At 39.0% G+C, this 24,217-nt stretch overlaps 1 protein-coding gene and 1 long non-coding RNA gene across 2 annotated transcripts; both read right to left on the bottom strand.

The window, feature by feature from the left end:
- Window positions 1-13,258: 13,258 nt before the first annotated feature.
- Window positions 13,259-18,021, bottom strand: LOC140922035 (uncharacterized). The gene is made up of 4 exons (XM_073372065.1): window positions 17,906-18,021; window positions 14,435-14,923; window positions 14,022-14,124; window positions 13,259-13,698 (listed from the first exon to the last, which is right to left on the bottom strand). The coding sequence occupies exons 2-4, from the start codon at window positions 14,874-14,876 to the stop codon at window positions 13,689-13,691; spliced, it is 555 nt and encodes a 184-aa protein (XP_073228166.1). The 5' UTR covers window positions 14,877-14,923; window positions 17,906-18,021; the 3' UTR covers window positions 13,259-13,688.
- A 22-nt stretch (window positions 18,022-18,043) lies between these two features.
- LOC140922036 (uncharacterized) lies at window positions 18,044-23,998 on the bottom strand. The gene is made up of 3 exons (XR_012164058.1): window positions 23,848-23,998; window positions 20,283-20,391; window positions 18,044-18,162 (listed from the first exon to the last, which is right to left on the bottom strand). It is a non-coding gene; the product is annotated as an uncharacterized lncRNA (long non-coding RNA).
- Between the last annotated feature and the right edge of the window lie 219 nt (window positions 23,999-24,217).

Consider the following 24,217-nt stretch of genomic DNA (forward strand, 5'->3'; position numbering starts at 1 on the left):
GCCATTAAAAATAGTTTTAAAATAGTATAGCAAATTAAAATATGTTTCTGAAACTGTTTTTATCCTGTTTTTATTCCGATTTATAAGATATTTAAAAACTATTTTAGACCTGTTTTGAGCCTTGCAAAAGCCCTGGAATTTTTTATGTATTTTAAACGAATTTAAAAATACATTAAAAATTCTTTTTTAATAGCGTTTTAAACAGGTTAAAACACCTTTAAAAGCAGTCGAAAAATACATTAAAAATACACTTTTCACCCTATTTAAAACCTATTTCACTAAACAGGTTAAAAACAGTTTTCAAAAATAGCTTAAAAATACATTCAAAACAGTGTTGGATTTGGTAAGGGCACTTCTCTTCTCTATTGGTTTTACTCCTTCTTTTGAATAACTCTTTCTCCCATTGGCTAAAATTGCCGTAAACTTCCGATTATAATCCCGCCCCCTCAACTTAAAGTTATAAGCCCATCTACCTGTTAACAAAAGAGTATATGTAGCCGGATTTTTGAAAACGTTATCACCAAATGGACCTTTTGCGTCCAACGGTAGCTATTATAAAAAAAACTAAGAAAGCAATTATTGCTGTTTCAGTCTCTTCCCCTCTTTTCCTTCTCCTCGCTTTTACTTTTTCTCCCTTCCTATTTCTTCGCTACTTTGATTTTCAGAGCTTCTTGGGCTGAAGAAACCTACCTTCCCTATAACACCTTTTCACTCAAATGACTGCAAATTTCGTTAGGTTAGTTTTCCACAAAAATGGTTAGATATATACCCCGTCATAAGCCCCCCTAGCCTGTATTGAAATGAATTGGACATTTTAAGACTGGACGTTTTGAAGCTTAAAAAAGCGATCAAATTCATTTGATCAGCTCTGCTATGTAGCTTGTTTTGATCAGAAACACTTTTTTAGTGCGGTTATAACCCCTCCTCCCCTGGTGTATCATAATTATGCCCCTTCCTTTTCTAAGCCCTCTAAACCCCGTAGCTTTCGAAGTTGTTGAACGTTTACAGTATTCTCCCGGCATAGTTTGTGTATATGGTCTGCGTACTTATATCATCAACGGTTTAACCTCAAAATGTCAAAACCATGAAAATAGTTCTTAACTGCGAACAATAGAGGCTTTAAGAATCATGCACGTTGACTGCAAACGGCAAAAGCGAAATTGAATCCATGACCAAGTTTTTCCTTAACTTGTGGTTTTAGATTACTGTTCATTACTTTTACACGTATGTGAAGGACAAAGATAACGAACCACGTACCCGAATCATCATCACCCGTTTGCCCACCAGTAACAGTCCCATCGCCGGGGCCCACAGACGATGGCACAGCTAATGATGTTTGCTGAGCCGATGATGGCGTAAAAACCTGCGATGAAGATAGTTCCGTGACATGTGACACTGAATCTGTTGACATTGATGTTGAGGCAGACACTGATATTGATGCCGAGACTGACATGGATGACGACATTGTAGAAGTTGACATAGAATGTGACATCGATGTTGAAAGAGACAGTGAAGTTGATGGTGAGGCTGACATAGATGGTGACATTGACGGTGAAGTAGACCTTGAATCAGACGCTGAGGCTGACGCAGATGGCGACACTGACGTTGAAATTGACTGTGACATTGATGTTGACATGGAATGTGACATTGATGTTGAGGCAGACACTGATATTGATGCCGAGACTGACGTGGAATGCGACATTGATGTGGAGGCAGACACTGAAGTTGATGTCTAGGCTGAAGTAGATGGCGACAATGACGTTGACATTGACTGCGATATTGATGTAGATATGGAATGCGACCTTGATGTGGAGGCTGACATTGATGTTGACGCCAAGGCTGACGTAGATAGTGACATAGATTGCGGCAACGATATTGAATTAGACACCGAAGGTGCTGTTTGCAGCGTAGCTGAAACATAAAAAGAAGTGTTTACTTTAGTATTTAAAATGGCTTTTCATGTACATCTTAAATCTCTACATTTAATTCGGGTTAAATAGCCAATTTTTTAAAGAGTCTCAAATTAGCAAGGAAATGATAATGGCCATATGTCTGGCGGCAAATGAAAAACGGCACAATCTGACACCTCATGTCCTAAACTCAAATAAGTTTACAAATTTTTTAACTGCCGAGCAAGATAGATTTTATCCGTAATCAGGTGAGAAATTCTGCTGAAATACAAACTGCCAGCAGTCCATAAAAATTGTTTCTAGGTATTGTTTATGGGTACAGGCGGTGTAATCTACTAACCTACCAGTCTACAAGAAGAGGGCGATAAATTACAGCCCAAACAGCCTGTGCGAATTGGGCAAGAATTGAACATTTAAGATTATAAAATAACGAAGATAGTACGCACATTCTGATTGACTGATTGGTTAAAAACCTATGGCTTATTGTGCCGGTAAACTCATAGAAAACTTAGAGGTATTTTATAAAAGCAATAGACCACACTTTCTATGAGTTTACCGGCGTGATAACCCACTTGGGATGTTGGGAGAACACTCGATTACTCAATCACTCGCCAGGGGCACGTGATTTACAAGCTTTTCTCGTGTTCTCCCAATATCCCGCGTGGGTTATCACGCCGGTAAATCCATAGAAAGTGTGGTCTATTGCTTAATTAGGCCATCAGAAACAGCTTTTCTAAGGGTGCAATTTTCTGCAGCACGCGCGCGGAGCTCTAATGTGCCTGCGGTCTGATTGTGCTGTTGCGGATAATTCTTTGAAGTAACTTATTAACGTATTAATGGAAGATTCGCTTTTAGCTTTGGCTAAGCTTGGCTAAATAATAAATATATTAAAGAGCCGATTTCAAAAAAATATTCCCCTTGCCAATTCTAATTGGTTAGATATCCTGAGTTATTGTCTAGGCCCCGGTTGTTCAAAGAGCGGATAAGTCCTATCCAGTGGATAAATCACTATCCAGTGGATAAAATTTATCCACTCGCGCCATCTCGGTTGTTCGAAAGATGGATAGCGTTATCCACTCGCTATCGAGCGGATGAATTTAACCACGGTAAGGTAGGTAGTATAAATTTTTACCCACCCGACAAACGACACAAATATGGCCGGTCGACAGTTGCATCTTTTACAGAGCAACTTGTCGCTAAACCGTCTAAACCAACTTCCCTGAAAAAGGAGAACTTTTCGCCGGCAGCTCGATAACGTTGAAGAAAACTTGCTCTCAAGTACCTGCTGGCGTAAAGTTAGGCTTTCTAGGGCGCTTGGCAGGCAAAGGTTCAATATTTTCAGCAATGTTGTTGTCCGTCCGGCATGCGCAATCTAAGCTCACGCAAGGCTGGATTTATTACCACGGCAACTGTCTGGATAGCGATTTATAGTTATATCCAAGGCTATCCGCTCTTTGTGTAACAACATTTTATCCACTGGATAACTATCCAGTAGATACCACTTTTATCTACTGGATAGGCCCATCCCCTGGATAAAGTTATCCGCTCTTTGAACAACCGGGGCCAGGGTTTTAGGAATTAGTATAGGTAATAGCATGATTTGGAGTGATATTTGGCATAAATACCACGAGTGATATTTCGAAATTGTTATAGGTAATTTCACGAGCCGTCAGGCGAGTGAAATTTGTGACAATTTTGAAATATCACGAGTGGTATTTATGCCAAATATCAAGTAAAAATCATGCTATTATTTGTTTATACTACCACCTGCAAAAGGTTTGTGATTTTCACATGTAGGTATTTCAAATTAAGCTGAAATACCACTGCTCTAAGCCAATCAAATTGTAGAAATTTCTCATGTAGTGGTATAATATCGAGAATATATTTCTTTGTTGGAGTACTTACGCGGTGCATCATCATCTTCAACTATAAGTACTGCAAAAACCACATTTGCGATGATTTGGTAACCGGAAGAGGGTCCATATTCATCATAAAGTACGAAATCCAGTCCCACTGATTCGTCTTCTTCGTGCACATCATCATCCAAAATAGTGACATTGACGAGATAATAATTCATCGGCAAAGAGGGTGAAACAGTTAGGTTTGCAACTAAAAACTCTTCGTAGTCTAAATAAGCCACGGCTTTTGTAAAGTCCTGCGTAAAGATACTGAAACAAAGAATCCCTGTTTATAGATTACAAATAAGAAACGAGGATCTAATCCTAAGAATATATTTGACACCCTCCTTATTGAACCCGAATTTAGAGCTGCAAAAAAATGAGTGCTGGAAGCTCGTTATTCGGAACTTCAATAGACTTCTATTAAGGACTGCCTTACTGCACGCACTACATTTTGCTTGTTTCAATTTTCTCTGATTCCCCGCAGTTTTCTCTGTTCACTGACGCCCGATAGTGTTATTTAAATTTGTCTTGTACCATTTCTTTTTTCTTAAAGTTTCGACTATTCCTCAGCTTATATAAATTATAAAAAAAGCTTTCTGATAGTAAACCCTGCAACCATCGCAGCAGGAAAAGGCTCTTTTTGGCAGCTTGTAGGTTAAAAACAAGGCTGGGTTTAACAATGACTAAAGAAAGGTCTAAACAAAGCTGTAAGGAGAGGGCGGATAAACTTTTGAAGTAAATGAAGTACGCGAAAATCATAATGCTGCTGTGCATGGTTACATTATTTTTGTTACTAACTGCTTTCTCGTTTGTTAAACTATTTTAAAGAAATGATTGATGAGTTGTAACTGTATTTTAAAAGAATATTGAGTCGACACCAGGTCAACCATTTTTAAAGTCCACAACCCCACAACCCCCATCCCCACAAATAGACTTCAAAAGAGGTGGATCGGCCCCCGCACTTTGAAAACTGATCGGCGGGCCCTGTGGATTGACTCTATTCCGAAATAAGAAATCATTCAATCGTTTTGGATGTTAGACTGCAATAAATAGCCAGAAATCTACTAGAAATAACATATTAAGATGCATGGAGCGGTCAAGGGGCCCCAAAATCACAGTAGAGCAGATTTGTAACAACGCTTTGCTTGTTATTCCGGAATACAATCAATCGAATTCACCCTACGTAACAGATAGTACTTAGAACGTTTTTTACTAAGAGGGCTTGTTGTCTTATATGTATTACGCTCAAAGGAGTTTGTGTATATGCATACTGGCGTTAACTTGTTTCAAAACTTACAAGTGTGATCTACAAGTGAAGCTATTGTTTTGGAGTCTGGGGTTTAGTTAAGTTAAGTGTAATTATCAAGCTTAGCGGTTGTTTTGTAGTCCGAAAACAATAGCTACACTTTTAAATTACACTTGTAAAAGTTTTATCAAATTGGTGATGACGGTGATAGTGCATGATGATGATGACGATGATGATAGCGACGGTAATGATGATGTTGATGATTATGATGATCACACACGATGGCGCTGCATTCGGTAGCCTTTTTCTAGCTAAAGTTTTAACTGAAATCTGAAATAGTAAGTAATTTTCTCACCCCAGATAAACGGGAAACGGGCCCATATAACCAGAATTATGTACAACAAGAATAACCTCAGCAGTTTCTTGATCCTCACTCGCTATTATTGTTGGCTGTGGTTCTTCAATCTGGAATAGGAAACCTAATAATAATAATAATAATAATAATGATAATAACAATAATAATAATGATAAGAATAATATATTGATAGCTATATTTCCCTGCCATTTCATAAAGCGGTTGCACATTAAGTAAGGACACCTATCAAAAAAATTAACTAAAATACCAGGTAACATATATCTAGCTGGATTTTTCATAACGTTAATTATCGCCAAATGGACCTTTTGCGTCGAAAAGTTTTTTTCGGCCAAAAACTATCTACAAAGTAGCTATTATCAAAAACTAAGAGTGCAAACATTGCTTTGCTTTTTTTTTTCTTCTCCTCGCTCTTTCTTTTTCTCCTTTCCTTTTCCTTCGTTTCTATGACTTTGGAGCTTCTCGGGCATAAGAAACCTGCCTTTTGACGCTTTTTCACTCAAATGACTTCAAATTTCGTTAGGTTGGTTTTCAAAAAATCGGCTAGATATAGAGATAATTAAGTTAGTAATAAAAATTGTAAAAGAAATTCTAAGAGTCACACAGGGAGCAATTTGTCACCGAGCATCTTGAAGGAATGTGCGTCCGATTCGGTTCTCTCTCCATCTATATGTGCATTTAATAATCAGTAAGTCCTTCGCGCTTGGTCAATGGCCAGCAAGTGGAAACGCGCTGAAATAACACCTTTGTTCAAAAAGGGCACTGAAAACTACAGAACCAATTACCGTCAGATTTCCCTAACTTCAATCGTGTGCAAACTAGCAGAAGGAATATGTTAAACGCAGAATTATGGATTTTTAAGGCGAAGCCATTGTATTCAAAATCCGAAATCAATTTCCGAACATGAAAGGTCGTTATACGGTTGCATATCTTTTATCTTGTTTTAACGACTGGGTAAAATCTCGCAACACTGAGAAATCCAACGGACGTAATTCTCTAATCTTAGACTTCTCCAAAGCCAGTTTGACAGTGGCGGGTCCACACAGGCGTCTGCTTCTTAAGCTAGAAAGATACGGTGTTGATGGCTCTCTTCTCAAATGCTTTCAGAGCTTTTTAATTGATCGGTCACAACGTGTTGTTTCGCGCGGCAGTTATTCGTGATGGACTCAGGTAAAATCAGGCTTACCCCAAGAAACAATTTTAGCCGGGACCCATCTTGTTCATAATGTACGTCAACGATATATCCACTGGAGTTTCTTCCACTGTGAAATTGTACGCAGACGACACCAAACTCTATAGAGAGTTAGAGAGCATTTCTGATGATACATGTGCTACAATCTGACTTGTTTCAACTTTCAAAAAGCTACAGAATGGTGCAAAACCTGACAGTTGACGTTTAACCCGATAAATTTGAAACAATTAGAATGACTCACAAACAAGATAAGTCGAAAGGGAGTTATGCACTCTTGACCCAAATGGCGAAAGTCTAGAGAGCGTGAAAAATATCAAGATTTCGGTATTACAGTATCGTACGATCTCTCATGGAGCGATCATATTTACGAAGTCGTCAACAACGCTAGCAGAGTCCTTGGGGTCACTAAGCCCTTGCTTGGGTATAAAACCAGGGTGTAACAGAATTCTCTTTAGACTCTTTACTATACATATCTCTAGTAAGACCGATCCTGTAGTATTCTGTTCCAGTCTGGTGCTTTTTCCTAGTCAAGGACAAAGTTTCGCTAGAAACTGAAGTCCAGAGGAGAGCGTCGAGACTGGCCCTCGGCCAAAAGAGGGGCGAAATGGAAAACGAGGGATGTTGTGCCATTTTAAACGGTCCCCATTGGAGAAACGAAGACTGGATTTTATTTTTCTCTGATCGAGTGTCACGTTAAATGTATATTTTCTTTTAAATAATCTCTCATTTAAAGACTATTTTCAGCCAGCTTCCAAAGGAACAAGGAGCAACCATAGTTACAAGCTAAAATTTCAAAGCATCTAGTTTTAACTGTCACAAATATTTAATTTTTTGTTAGAATTGTGAAAGAGTGGAACGATTTACCGGACTGAGTCACGGGTTGTCGGGGCATGTGACGAGTGCTAAGTGTAAATTGTTGCATTTGTTGTTAACATTAGCGTTGCGTAATGTGGCGATGCGAATATTTAAGTAGGTTATATAATTTGCTGCTTGATTTATCAAAGTGAGCATATTTCCCTAATGTAGCAGTCTCCCACAAGTGTTTCAGGGCGAGAAATCTTGCATGTTTTAAGCGTTCTTTAGGTTCATTTTTAAATATCTCGTAGTACAATGTATTTTTTTATTATTTCCTTATTGGTTTTGTTTTTAATTACCCTTTTTGAATAAACGTATAGCTACGTATGTATTTAAACACCATTTATCGTGAACAATTTCGATAAAGCATAAATCGTAGAATGGAAAAAGTACTTATTTTCTTAGATTAACCCACTAATAAAGAGATCTGGAGGTCCAATGATTTCTTAAACAGCGGCCTAAGTGAGACCCCCTGAGGGTCATGGTCCCTTGATGTTTTGTTTTGTTTTTGTTTTTGCTCTTATTCTAGAGTTTATAGTCAGGAAGAAAAAAAAAGAAAGAAAACGAAACAAAGGCACAGTGGTCCCCTACCCCTAGTCGATATTTCGTGACTGTTGTAAGAACTGACAGTTGCGAGCGCGCTCGTCCGTGACATGGCCAGTCCGAAGCTTTAAGATGGATTGATGGAATTAGCGTTCCCAATAAGTTTGAATTACTTTTCTCGAGGTGGTAACTGGCGCCTACTAAAGTTCACGAAAATTTTATCTCTAAAAAATTCCTCAAAATGTTCATGGTTTGGAATACCCCATACTTGGGCATTGAATTCGAGGCCGTGTAAGCCAGTGTGTAACTGTTGGTTGTGAATTGATTGTGGAGTATGGAGTACGCTGACTTAGTGTTGAGTTGTTGCTGAGGACCTAATAGGTTACCAAGCTTACGATTTTTGTTTGAAAGGGCTATTAGTGCCCTGTCCTGCTTTATAAATTGGCAGGTTTTAAAGCAGCAATGATCAAGGAATAAGGTTGTACGCTTTTAAAATTTTTGTCACAACCAGCGGTTCTTCGCAGCTCCATTTACGTTGAGCCAGCCATCAACTCCCTTGTGGAATGCAATTATTGAAAGATGCCTCTTTCAAAATTGTTAAAAAAAAAAGCCATATTGCAAACGTTTAGGCTGGCTTACACGCAACTGTGAAATAAAATTATCATGCCGGGAAATATTGCAAAAGAATTATTTAATTTCGTTAACTCACCGAAGCATTCAAAATTGTTAACATTTGAAGAATGTGAGTTGATGTTGTGCACTATTAAAAAAAAAAACTTTTAAATATAACTGTACCAATGATATGGCACTGCCATCTTACTCCTATCTGCCTCGCCCTTTTCAGTGCACTGACACCGTACTCGTGACTGCCCTAATCTTGACATCGGGAGGAAAGGGTCAGGTTATTCATCATCGGTTATGTGTCGACTTCTCTCACTCGTTTTCAGTGTCACTTGAAGTTTCAGACCCCTTCTGCTCTCTAGCGAGAAATCTCATTAAGCACTCGTTCTCTTAACCCCCTTTCCTTGACATCGGGAGTTAAGAGTCATGTTATTCAGCATCGGTTCAGTATGTGTCGAGTTGTCTCGCTCGCTTTTGGAAGCAGAGTACAGTGCGACCCTTTCTACATCTGCTCTTACAAGTCACACTTATAGAATTCTGTCAATCCGCAAGCTGTTTTCAACTTAACTTATCTCATATGTCAACTCACTTCGTTTGATTAATCGACTGGTACACCAGAAGCTCACAAGCATTTTTAACCATGCAAAGAATCGCGGTTAACTTAAAGAATTAGAAAATCAGAACCAGATACTTTCATAGAGGAATTATTGATCACTAATTGTTAAGCAACTACTTCACTGCTTACCTTGTGTATTGCAAAGGTACATGGCAAACACCTGAATTAGAAGTAACTTCAATGAAGAGTAATTTCCCACTTGCATGGTTAAATTAATCTTTAGAACTCTTAACGCAGTTCAGTTGTGAGAAGAAACTGGCAAGGTGACTGCAGTACAATATGAACAGCCTGCAGGTCAATGTCAGTATAACATCGACTTTCTGTCGGGGTCCATTGATCTTTTGTTTTGTTTCTTTTCTTAAGTTTATTTTTAGATCGAAAACATAGAAACGAAATAAAAGGACAATGGACCCCGACCCATACACCCGCCCAGAGTCGGAATTTCATGAAGGGTTCGCAATTAACTCGAATAAACGTAGTACTTGAAGCCACAAATTATAGTTCACGGAAAATTTAAGTTTAGAAATTCCTAAAAATTTTCTTAGTAGACGACTGAAGATTATTATCAACCAAACTGTCCGTTGTGAAAATGGATCGAATTTATTAGGGTTTCACTAGATTAATTAAGGGGACAGGTTCACGGTTCAGCGCATGCTCATTTATCAAAATGCTGTTTTTCTGCCGGGACATGCTGTATCATCTATGCAAGCAATATCGATCATGTCACAATGTTGTCAAAGAAGCAATCTGCACACTCGCCTGGCAGTCACTTGCACTTGATAAACTTAAATATTTGCAAATAGCTGTAAATTAATCAACAATGGAATAAAACCTTCGGGTCAACAATAAATTCAACGTTGGTAGTGTTGGCATAATCCACTAATTTTTTCTGTTATTTTAGTCGGCTCCTCCATCCTACTTCAGGTTACTCTGAAATACAATTCTACTTTGAAATACACTCGGAGATCACTGAGAGTGGGATTATTAACCGATAGAATTAATAATAAATTGGAAACAAGTAATTTAATTAATGAACACGTGCTTAACCGTGAACCTGTCCCTTTATGTCCAGAGCCCTGGTGAGGGGCTGAGGGCTCCCGCGTGAAAAGGGGCGGGGAAACTCGGCCTCTTGTTTAGGTGTGTAAATTGCAAATTTTGGTGTTATCCAGGATGTTCAGAGTACAGGTAACCCAAGAATACTATCAGACCTTGCCACAGAACGCCACTCGACTAATAAATTATTCATACCTTTCTTAGACTTTGCAATAGCCAGTATTCCATAATAAGCAAAATGTGCTTTTAAAGTTATTAAAGCGTTTATATGCGTCGTGTCTGCGATGTAAATATATTAAGATGAAAAAATCTACATGAAATCTAAAGGTACATGAAATGCTAAACTTTTAAAATTTGAGATTTCATAGTGCACATAAAAATTCAGAAATCTCAGTAAAATTTAAAATTAGATAATCTCTTGGGTGCCGACTGAACCGACAGACAGTTGAAATTGAGGGTTGTCCAATAATCCGACAAATTTATGCATGACATTGTATTGTATTGTCTTCACTTTACAATACTGTAAAAAAGCATGACTAAAGAACGAAGCAAAACAATGAGAAAGTTAATAAATGCATGCATAAATTTGTCGGAGTATTGGACAGGTATGAAGAGATCAAATAAAATATACACACCCCCTTTCTACGGCCCTTAACCCTATTCAGACTGGGGGGGGCTTTTCGATTCCCCCCTCCGGCAAAATCGTGATAACTCCTACACCGAAAGAGCTATGACGTTCAAATTTTCTGACTTTTCCTAAAATTTATCTAGGAACATTTTGGTATAATTACCATGTCCATGTGATTAATCATGTTGCCATGGCAACCAGTTTCTGACACATAGGTTTTGGAAAATGTAAAAAATGGTGATTTTTTTGTTTTAAGATCGCGTTTTTACACTTATAGTGCTTTTTGTTGTTAAAATGGTCTTTGCTTGGGACTAGTTTTTGAATTACGTCAAAATGTTTCAACATCGAATATTTGGGGGAGAGGGGTGGGGTAAAATTTGTCACTTTTTTGCTTTGACAAATATGCTGCTCTATTTTCCAAATAACACTTCCAAAGTCATTTGTTTGGGTAATAAACATTAGTTTGATACTTCTTTTATACATTCTGAGCTTTTTGCCCTTTGAAAGTTGCCTTAAATTAAAATTTTAACCAAAAAAACGGAAATCCAAGATGGCGGATCCAAGATGGCGGACAACCATTTCAAATTTTAAATTTTATTGCTTCCTATTGCTTTTTCTCGCTGTACAAGTGTTTCCTTGTTACTAGTTCATAAGAAAGGATAACAAAGAGATGACTTTACCAATATTATTGATATTTTACGTATCTAAGTGGAAAAATAATAAGAAACATTGAAAAATCGGAATATGACGTCACTGTGACGTCATCATTGGGCGTGGCAAGTCAAAACTGGGTGTGGGGCTTCTTTGTACGGAGATGATCATTGTGTGTAAATTTCATGACCCTAGCATTATTGGTTCCAGAGATACAGAGGGGGGTTCCGAGGAGCCCCCCCTCCAGTCACAGATTGACCAAAAAAGCCCAGTCTGAATAGGGTTAATTGCCAAACACGAGTATCCAAGACTTTGAGCAGGGTTAGAGCACTAGGCTCAGCCCTTAGCCTCAGCCAGGGCAACCGCGCACTAGTCACGCCCCAACGGTCAAGTTAATCTCAAATCAACGCGGGATCAAAGTCTGTTCCAGCAATTAGCCGACAATTAGAACATCCTTCCCCGCCAGGGGTCTACTCCTCATGACAGCTTTTAATGCCAAAAATGGTATTAATATTGCAGCCGTCGGTTCGCTGACAAACGGCTAGCCGTGGTTGTTTATACAAGAGACTGACAGTACATCAGCGAATCTCTTAGACAATTTAAAGACCTAACATTCTACATGTATTCCAAAACCAGATGTACGTTAAACACACGTTTTGTGACCAAATTATTGATAACGACGCCAAACATTTTTTTGTGTGTAATGTACATGCAATCAACCCCAAACCCATACGCTTCAATATATTTCTACTGAATATACACAAACAGCCAGTCGTGAGAGTAACCCTGGCTACGTTATGTTTCCAGCAACAGCCAGCCCTGACTAAATGTCATTTAATTTGACATTTTTTGGACCCTCATCTAGCCTTAATCACGAGTTGACCTTTACAAGGGACGAGTTTGCGAAAACAAGCGACGAGACTTGCGAGAAGTCGACCTTTTTCAACTGGCATGACCCGTCCAAGCCTTAATCAAAACAGACTTTTATAAACTATCTTCTTGTATGTCCTCATGACAGACCACACTATGAGTAATTATCAAAGACAACACGTTTTGTTTTAAAAAAAACTTGAATAACTTCTACACTCACTAACCCACAAGGATTTTTTTATACGTCCACGCTCTCGTAAACGATTGCTTCGGAAATTCGAAAAAACTAACTAGAGCTGGTGGCTTAAGAGAATGAGCTCTCGTAAGCGACCGCATGGTAAAGCAATAGAGGGTGGTCGCTTATGAGCTTCAGAGACTCATTAATAATACCAGCAGCCGATTACTTCGGCTCCTGATAATACATAAAAAAAACAAAAGAAGTTTACGTTTTATGAGTGTCTTTATATCTGATATATCATGGCTAAACTTTACGTCCAATTTGTTAGATCAAAGTAGCCCCAAGGTCCTTATCAACGAACAATTAGCGCAGTGTGCAGTTTCACTGATAAGTGTTGATTTAATATATAATGAATAAGACTCCGCGTGGTCGCTTACGAGAGCTTAACAACCAAGGAAACTTAGGTTATCTCAAAAGTGGTCGCGGTCGCTTACGGGAGCGGTTGCTTACGAGAGTTTTCCATCACAAACGTTAAGTCACAGTTCAAACGAGGTTTTACAAAGGTGGTCGTAACCAGAGCTGGTCCCTTACGAGAGTGGTCGCAAGGGGAGCTGCCTTCGACTGTATATGAAATTCATATATTCATCGTTTCAAGGACTTTTTTTTATTACCGTATTGTTTTTATACATTTTTCCAGTACACGCTTCCTCACCGTTTTTACCCTCCGGAACTGAACTGAACTCTCTGTCGTCTCGCAGTCGAATGATACTTAATATGAGAATTTTTTCTTCCTCAAGACGTTGAGATGTAGCAAAGAATTACATATTTACACCACAAGTTTCTCTAACTACATCGTTTTCGTTAAAAAAAAAATCACAATCGAATAAACAAGAACAAAAAACTCGGTTTAAGAGAATAACAAGAAAAACGAAGGTAAAAGTCACTTGCTCTAATTGCACTAATCTCTACATTGATAACTTGGCAAAAAGACTGTCCTTACAATAGTCGACACCTTTGTTGTAGTAATGGTGGATGTGACTGATTTCAATTGTCATTGCATCCTGAAAGAAAATTCACACATACATATGCTTTAGCTCTCATTCAAGCGATTTAATATTAATACTGTTGATGGTAGTGATGATGATGATAGTAATGATAATGATGATGATGATGATGATATCATTGGTCAAAAATAGTTTAGTCACTGATCCAGATTGCGCAAATACAGCAGAAAGTCGAAAGCCGATTACCCTGCTTTGCATATTACTTGCTTCATAACATGTATGAAACAGGTCTTAACTAGTAGTGGTGCTAAATAAACATAAGGCTGATTCATTTAGCTAGAATATTCGAAATTTTGGCTGACTAATCTTTATTTTCTTACCTTTTCACCACAAAGTAAACAACTATCAGCAAAACAACAATTGCAAGGCACATCAGAGCAATAGCTACCGTCAAAAGGGAGATCATTGTGTCTCTTTCCTTTTCTAAAATTCGAAATAGAAAATAGAAAAGTCACTCCATGTAGCTTAGGATGTTATCAATCCCACCACGCCCTATTAAAAGACTAAAGAGCCCTCTACGCCAATCTCTCATCTCAGTTTTACAGATATTCTTGTCTTGATTCCAGCCATACGATCCCACTGTTGCAATCAAAAGGCCTCAATATGTCAAAATCATTATAAACAAAGATCAAAGACTAACAGTATCATCCGTAGTAGCAAGATCATTTTGGGGTTTGCATAGCGAATGTGCGTACAAAACGTCTGTGAAGGACACAAATAACAAACCACCTACCCGAATTATCATCACCCGTTTTCCCACCAGTAACAGTTCCATCGCCTGGACCTACTGAAGATGACACAGCTGATGTAGAAGACAAAGTCGACGCTACATAGGACGCTGAAACGGATGCCGAGACTGACGTAGATGGCGACATTGACTGCGACTTTGATGTTGACATGGAATGTGACATTGGTGTTGAGGCAGACACTGATGTTGAACCCAAGGCTGACGTAGTTGGCGACAATGACGTTGACATTGACTGCGACATTGATGTTGACATGGAATGTGACATTGCTGTTGAGGCAGACACTGATGTTGAACCCAAGGCTGACGTAGTTGGCGACAATGACGTTGACATTGACTGCGACTTTGATGTTGACATGGAATGTGACATCGATGTTGAGGCAGACACTGAGATAGACGCCGAGGCTGACGTAGATTGTGACATTGACATTGAAGCAGACGCTGAATTAGAAATCGAAGGTGAAACCGACGAGAACGCTGAAGCAACAACAGAGAGTGTTAGCTATGAGGATTTTAGAAAGCTTTACACCTACAACGTATATCTTTACATTTGTTTCCAATTAAATACCCAGTTTCCCAAAACCTCCTATATTACGAAGGAGTCATTATACATGATGTCGGAGTGCACAATCTGACATCTCAAGTCCTAATGTCAATTAATTTCAAATAGCCCTACCGATTCTAAACTGCTGAGCAAGAAGGATTATGTCTAGAAAAAAATTCATCGGTAAAAACAAACAGCAAGTAAATAAATTCCAGTCAATTCACATTCGTATGAGCCTTTCAGAATTAGTCTCTGTTGTAAAGAACATTGACATTGAATTTGGTATTGAAAGTGTTGCCCTGCTGACATCACAAAGGAAAAGGGAAGCTTAAAAATGCTTATCCTCATATTATTCTGTGGAGAAATAATACCACCACCATCCCCACTACTACTACTACTACTACTACTACTAGTACTACTACTACTACTACTACTACTACTAGTACTACTACTACTACTACTACTACTACTACTACTACTACTACTACTACTACTACTACTACTACTACTACTACTACTACTACTACTACTATTATTACTATAATTGTTATTAGTATCATTATCATTATCATTATCATCATTATTATTTTTATGGTTATTATTAATATTATTTTCCTTACAGGTAGATGGGCCTATAACTGGAGGGGCTTATGAGACACTTTACGGTATATTTCTTTCGCTGAAGGTACTAACCAGGTGAAGCTGCATCCGAGGGGGCTTATTATTATTATTATTATTATTATTATTATTATTATTATTATTATTATTATTATTATCACTAGCAGTAGTAGCAGTAGCAGCAGCAGCAGCAGCAGCAGCAGCAGCAGCAGCAGCAGCAGCAGCAGCAGCAGCAGCAGCAGTAGTAGTAGTAGTAGTAGTAGTAGTAGTAGTAGTAGTAGTACCAACACCCCTCGTTCAACAAATCGTATCTCAGTCACATCCAGCCAGTCATTTCGGGGGAAACGGTTAAGTAGCCTAACGAAGTACAAGATGCGAGATTGGATATCCATGCATGCGGGTTCTGGGAGAACCAACGATCGGCAGTCTTTGATGTCAGGGTCTGCCACCCAATTGCCGAATCGTATAAGGATTTCGAACCGCAACAACTGTATGCACGAGAACGAGAAAAAAACGTCTTTATTCAAGAAGAGTTCTCGACATTGGGCATGGGACAGTTAGGCCCTTAGTGTTTACAACAACTGACGGTATGGGAAGAGAATGCCTCAGGTATCACAGTCGACTAGCGGAGGTGATTGCCATCAAGAAAACCGAACAACATGCCAAAACTATGTCATGGATCAGAAGCAAAATCCTCTTTTGCATTATTAAGATGAGTATTCAATTGTTTTAGAGGATATAGGGCAAAAATGAGAGCTCAGTACAACACTTGAAATGCGGGTCTATGGCTTTACTTAGTAGTAACTTTGCATGACCGCACAATTTTCAGAGAGCTGGACAACACAGCCTTCTGCATCCTCTTCAGAACATTACTCGATCGCGCACCAAAGATCTTACTCTTCTCGACATTTAGTTTCTTGGACCACTCCCCTAAAACGTCCATGATGACGTTCAGCTGTACGATATTATAGTCTGGTTACAGTTTGCTACGCTCCCACCGCAGTGGTTGGTACTTCTCTTGCTGTCTTCGCAGAATATTTCTTCGTGCAATTGCCCACCCACAGACAGCTCAGCCAACACCCTCATCGACTTGCGGTCTCCAAATCACGTGTACACCCTGATGGTTGGAACGAAAGTGTGCTCTACGTAAACTGGAACATCCCAGTATGCTTGAGCGTCTTCTGACTCGTACAACGCTTTGGGCTCCACCCGTGAGCACCATGGAGGAACAGAGTCGGCAAGCTTGAGGTCCCTCAGCATTGCAAAGAACCGCACCTTTAGTGCAGCATTATGCCTTTCCATGTACTTAGTCTGCGTCAGCGATGAACATCTCGCCAAAACGTTAGCAAGGCTTTCTGGTACCTTACCGCACATTCTACACATGGTGCTAATTTGGTCTGAAGTATACCGGTCTTATAAGCCGTGTAAACTTGGGTTGGTAAGAGCTGCTCATAAAGTTCCATAACCCGTGCGATAGTTTGAGTAGGAGTGAACACCCCCTCACTCAACCAGGCGGTACTGCTGTGTTCACTCAGCTAGTCGTCTTCCCTGCTGATCCACAGCAGACGTCCTTATCATCTCTGGTCTTCCACCTTCTCCTCAAGCTTCTCTTCTACAGCTTTCTTAAGATGTTGTCTCACCTGATGTCTACTGATCCTCTCCTCGGGGGCTTGCTACGAGCTACATGATGGATCAGGAGTAGCCAAATTGAGAGTAGTTCCCAGTTCCCCCGCAAACTTGTGTACGTCTTCCACAAGGGAGCAGAATCCCTTCTCGCCTGCTTTCTCTTCAAATATCAGCACACTTCTCATCATTGGGTCAGGATTCTCATACAGCTTCATAGCCGCCTCGATCTTATTGAAATTTGTACTCTTGTTCTACAGACCTTTGTCCAAAACCCCCTTTATCTCTTGGAAGAAACAGCACTGCAGTGGAGCGAAGAGGGTTCCCATCAGTCTCACTGGTCAACTTCCTTGTCTCTCTATCAAGGCTTTGTGGTTCTCCCAATGGCCAATGTTGGGTCCACATGGGGTACGTCAAGACAGGCAAGGCGAACTGGTTTGTTGCCTTGACGCGGTTGGCATCGGACAGGGGGCTTGTCCAGATTATTGAGAGTCTTTGCAAGTACGTCTTTGCTGCAACTGTAAGTGCTAACTTTTCGTCTTGCATCACGGACTCTCTCACGCCCAGGAAAACTATTTTTATTATTTTATAATTATTTTGCTGACAGTTCGATGGACCTATAACTACAGGAGCTTATGAAAGACACGGTATATTTCTTTCGCTGGCGTACTTACCAGGTGTAGGTGCAGGCGCATCATCATCCGTAATCGTTATTTGTATAACTGATGGTTGTCCGATGGTCAAACCAGGGCTGGGTGAAACGATGGAGAAAGTGATATTAAATTGCTCAGGTCCTTCGATCAAATCATCGTCGATTATTACGATAGTTATACCTCTCACTGTTTCACCGGGTTGAAAATTCAAAATCTCGCCTGTCACCGGCGGTACATAGTCTCCGAAGACATTGGCTGACCCATCCAACAAATCTATCCTGGAATAAAAAAAATCCTTGTTTGTAAAATATGAATACGAAATAAGGATCTAATTCTCACATTTTTGCCACCAACCACACACACACACACACACACACACACACACACACACGCCCATTCAAACCTTTCAGCTTCAAAGTTCATATCCCCGGAAACGATAACGGAAACATTTGGTGCTTACCATTTGACAGAAAAATCCGGTTGGGTTGTCGAAAGCATAATGGTAAGCGATTTACCAGTGTACGGCAGAATTGTTACGGTTTGAATCCAAAGAACGGGAGAATTTGTGTAGCGCGAGTCTAGAACCGAGAAGGAATCGAGAAATGGTAAATAGTAAGCGACATTCCATTTGGTTTGTACCAACCGGAATGAAAGGACTACCTCAAAACGTACTCCTCAATTTTTGGTTGGAATTTCCGAAAAGTGACCTTGCCATTTACTTTCCACCCGGAATTCCCGACATTATCTGTCAAATGGTAAGCACCCACGGTAATTATTTTTTCCCTTCGATTCCTCGAAACCAAAAATCCTTCTAAATTTGTCCGAATTTGTCGGATTATCCGTCTAGATGGGTATTGGTATAAATCTGAGCAATGGTGAACAATTGCGCATTTTTTGTAATTAAAAGATCGCTCCAACCTTCGTAACCTGACTTCGTATTCCAAAAGCTATATTTCAACCACTAGGTTAAACATTAGTCCTGTGTTATGTAGGTGGAATTTTTTTCCCAACAGCGGGCGCTCTCATTGGTTACTTTGAGGTCCATGACATCTAAAAATGAAACTGTTTCCCGCCAAAATCGCTGAGCGGGTAACATTGCAAAATTTATGACGTCAGAGGGTTACAGTGCACTTTTACCCGCGAATGTTGACCAACGACCGCCTCTCAGCGAGGTTCAGTGAATTTCCAGCTTCAAAAGTTTCAGCTATATAACAAATCACAATGTTTCGACACATTGAGATTCTCGGGAAACAAAGTCATCTGTTTCCCTCGGGACCAGTCATAGTATTTATTATGTGTCTTACGATCACAAAGCCTAGCGATATTTTCCAGCCACAGGAAATTCTTCCTTTTACCTGAAAAATCCTCTCTCGTATATGCTTTCTCTCATCGGAGAGAAGTTTAAATTACCAGAATTGTTAACGATGATAGTGATGGCAATAAATTTGATAAGAATAATTCCAGGAGTCCATGACTAGTTCTTAAGACGGTATCCATTAGGACATTGAGTAATTTCAATTTTCAGTGGACAAAAACCTTGTACCAGAGTAATTTAAACAATATCGCATTTTCTTTTTACATTTTTTAAGAGCTAAAAAAATTTTTTCATGAGAGCCAGAGAAAATAAATGTCAAATCTTACAAAACGACATATTACACACGAAATTTTCAGAAATTAACTTGTCTTTTCACAATTCTTGTGAAATTTGACGTTTAAATTATTCTGGTACAAGGTCTTTGTCCACTGAAAATAAAAATTACTCAATTTCCTGATGGATTCCGTCTTAATATTTTCAAAGCTTGGCGACTAGATTATTGCTTGACGTTGCTGATAACGGCGGTTATTTCATGCTGAAAATGATAATAGTACTGAAGGCGATGCCGATAATGGTGGTGGGAATGTTGATGCAGCCGATGATGAAATTGATGATTTCATTGATAATGCTGTTGCTACTGTTGTGTTGTTGTTGATTTCGAGAATGAAAGTGATTGGTTAATTTGGTATGATGACGATAGTGATGATGATGACATTGTTGTTATGGTTATTGATGATTGTAGTGTCGTATCATGCGTTATGGCAATTGACTAGACGTTGCGAAATAGTATTTAAGGAGCTGAAGTTGTTGTTAGTTGTGTGCATATAACCGGTGATGATGATGATGATGATGATGATGATGATGATGATGATGATGATGATGATGATGATGATGATGATATACGATGATGAAGATGATGGAGATAACGATGATAATGATCACGGTGATTATGATAATGATAATGAAGAGATAATAATGAAGATTTTGATGATGATGATGATGATGATAGTAAACATCAACTTCGGTAGACTTTTTTCTACTTCAAGGTTCAAGAAAATCTCAAATGGTAAGTAATATTCTCACCTCAGAGTAGCATTGAAGCTCGTATTACCAGTGTTAACGACATTAACGACAACAGATCCTTGATCTTCATCAACCGATATTGCTGCTTGTTCGAAATGGAATACAGCGTCTAAAAAAATATTGTATCCATTGGCGCATCAAACTACCCCAATCATAGCTTGATTATTGTTGGCGTATTGTTTTACTATTTAATTAATACTATACAAACAAAGTTAAAAATCATAACAACTGAATAAACTGAGCAATAGAGGTTTTGATCAACCGAAATTCACATATCGAATTCACAGTAATTTTATATTACAACATTTATTTCAATAAGTCACGATTGACGTCGTCAATTTAGACGCGGTAAATGTGAAAACCACTTCCTGGTAGAAGGGTCACCCTTCCAGCCGAGTCAACGTCGATAAAACGTGAAATTAGGCAATTCACGTCGTAGTCATGCAGTAACAGCAAAGAAATGTACAAAAAAGCGTGAGGCACGTGCAAAATTGTTGTTTTGCAAACCTTAACCTACAGCTTTTTTGGGCATGACTTTCTCGTTGCCGTCGCCGTAGTGACACCGTTATTTCTTTGCCGTGCACGAATACTACGTGAAACTTTCTAATTTCACGTTTTATGGAGGACGGGAACACAAGGCAACGATTTTCTTTTTCTTTTTGCTAACTTAGTTATAGTCCTTTAGAAATCAACTCTTGAAAAAAAATGCCAACATTTGACAAGTTAAAAGAGTTGCAATAAGAGTGATGAAGTTTGAAGCAGCGCGAATTGGGTGACATTTTCGATGCCGTTGCCCACTTCGTTACCACAGATACCGTCACTGCAAAACTTGAAAGAATTCCTTTGGTGACCACCCCTTTACACCCAATATTTTTTTTTTGCCTGCCCCACTCCTTGCCCTATTTTTTGGCATGGCCCTCCTCAAATCCCACCAGCCTCCGCCCCCCCCCCCCCCACCCCCACCTGATAAAAAAAGGAACGGTCCCCTAGAATAAATGCTACAATATTTCCCTCATATCAAAGGGTCTGTCGCGTGATTTTTACGTGCGTACCGTATTCTCTCGATTAAACGCCCAAGAGCTTATTTCAAAATCGCCAGTTTAGACCAGGCGTTTTTTCGAGGCCGGCGTTTAATAGAGAAAATACGCAACGTGCGTAAAATTTACGTTCACAAATAAAATAGAGACAATGCACAAAAGGTCGCAAGTAAGCGTAAAAGTTGATCTTCGCTCAACTCAGTCTCGTTTATGCTCAACAGCGTTTTATCTTACCTCTATCTTATTATAACGTGATTAAAATTTGCGCGCGCGCAAATTTAAAACACACGTAAAAATTGCGCGGCAATGGAAATCCACTCTAAGGCTTAGTACAATCAGTATACGGTTGGAATAAAACGATTAACGCTTTTTGATTTTAAAACTTTGCCTAATTTCCTGACTCGAGGTCGGGGTCGCCTTTCGTTGTTCCTTTGACTCATTTTATGTTTTAGTTAGAGGAAAACAACACCAAGCGAGAGAAAGGAAACAAAAGGACAATGGCACCGACCAAATGTTCCCGACAGAGTCAATTGAAAGGCATGAAAAGAATCATATTCCTGAGCTGCCAAATTTTGCATATCATCTCCAACTGAAGGCTTGCTTGCCTCCTAGCCATGTTTGCTTCTACACGTGAATGTTAAAGTATCCTAGTCTAAAACTGAAAAAGACTTTAGGGGATAGTGCTTTTTCATCTGCTGCCCCTAATTTATGTAACAATCTGCCCCTTCACATCCGTCTTGAGGACAATTTTGAACGTTTTAAATCTTTACTTAAAACGCATCTTTTAAGACTAGCTTTTGATATGTAATTTTTAACCTACTATGTAATATATTTAGTGTTTTTTATCTTTATTTAATTTTTAGCGTTGTTTGTTCTTAGCCTTAATTATTTTGCTCATTTTAGCTTTTATTTTCTTTTAACATTTACGTGTTGTCACGCGCTTTTGATCATATTTGCATGGAAAAGGCGCGTTATAGATTTATAATTATTATTATTATTATTAATCTGTTCACCGCAAACATTATGCCTCAACAGATCTTGGTTGAAGAAAAGTTTTGATTTTTCCAGTACTTTGCACTTTCTAATAGCGAGTGACTAACCCGGCCAAAGTTAGGTGAAGTCCCGGGGGGAGCACTTGGGTATTTTTTGGGTGGGTATGTGCCGCCCGGGACTGCAAATTGGCACCCCGTTCTAAAAAATATTTCCCCTAAAATTGATACCCCGTTCTAGAAATGGGCCAATTTTTTACACCCCGTTCTAGAATTCACCCTTAAACTGATACCCCGTTCTAGAAATGGGCCAATTGTTTATACTCCGCTCTAGAAAGTTTGTTAATTGAAATAGCCCTGTTTTTTAAAAAAGATATTTCTTTATTTGTTCGACTTATACATCAAATAAATGCTTCTTCATAATGAGCAACAATTTTAAGCAGAAGATAAAGCCGCGATCCACAATTTTTGATACCCCGTTCTAGAAAACGCCTCTGAAATGGATACCCCGTTCTAAATCAGGAGCTTCAAAATCACCACCCCGTTGGGCGGCACATACCCGTATAGGTAATGCATGGGAGTACCCCCCCGGGGGTGAAGTCTAGATTCGCGTGAATTCCAAACGGTACTTCGAACCATACTCTAAGTGATTCGTAGTTGGATACAGAATGACAGAGCTAAAATAATTTTTGTTTTATTTGTTCCTTGGTGTGCTGTTGTTACTAGGTCAATGTTTTTGTCTTCACTGGACAACAAGTGAAATCCCTTTTTCCTTTTTTTAAAATTATTGTCGTTTAATTATCATTTATCTTATCGCCTCTTCTCGTCAAAAGCAGAATCACACGCGCTCACGTTCATCCCTCCCAGCTTTGAAAATTAAGTGTATATAATCGTAGGATGACTATTTCATCGAAGGGTTCAGCAAGGCAGGCTATAACGTTGCTAAGCCTCCTTCAGTATTCGTGATAGTGGAAGTTTAATTTATTTTTTGAAACTAATAAGCGAAACAGCTCAGTGACCATGAGTCATCATTAAAAATTATATATAATATCAATAATGACTCTTCTGAAAATTGTTCGGAGAAGAACTCAGAAAAAAAACGCCATACTGCACACGTTTAGACTGGCTCACACGCAAGAGTTCTTAGTCAAAAATGAGTAATCTTGTCGGAATTCTTGCAAAAGAATTATTCAAATTCCTACTCACTGAAGTATTCAAAATTGTTAACATTTGCACAATGATATTGTGCACAGTTAAAAACACAGTTGAAGTTAAACAGGCTTACCTCTTTTACATTCGGCACGTACAAGTGACACCTACTGATAATTCTTTTAATCCGCAAGCTGTTTTCAAATTGACGTACCTTAATTTGTCAATTCACTACTGCGTTTGATTAATCGACTGGTAAATCAGAAGCTAAGAGAGCATTTTCCTTACTTACAGAATTGGAAATTATGAGCAGCTATATGCATTCATGAATTATAGAGGACTATAGATCTTTTAGTGTTAACTTGAAATAACAACTATTTCACTGCTTACCTTCTGCAGAGCACAAATAAATAACAAACACCTGAATCAGAAGTAACTTCAATGAAGAATACTTTCCCACTTGCATTGTGAAATTTATCTGTAGTACTCAACTCAGTTCAGTCCTGACATGAAACTGGGAAGCTGACTGCGGTTTTGTTCATTGTTATTTTAATTTTGTTTATCGTTAGAGAGAAAATAACAATAGAAAACTAAACAAAAGCACAGTGGACACCGACCCCGACCCCTACCCAAGGTCGAAACTTCGTGACTGTTGCGATTTGACAGCCGCGCGCTCGTCCGTGACACCGCTTTATGATAGATTGATGGACTTCACCTAGGTAACACACGATAGTTCTGCTTTCCATTCGTGATCTTGCTT

This window comes from Porites lutea, chromosome 12 (genome assembly GCF_958299795.1).
Source record: "Porites lutea chromosome 12, jaPorLute2.1, whole genome shotgun sequence".
Taxonomy (NCBI): Eukaryota; Metazoa; Cnidaria; class Anthozoa; order Scleractinia; family Poritidae; genus Porites; species Porites lutea.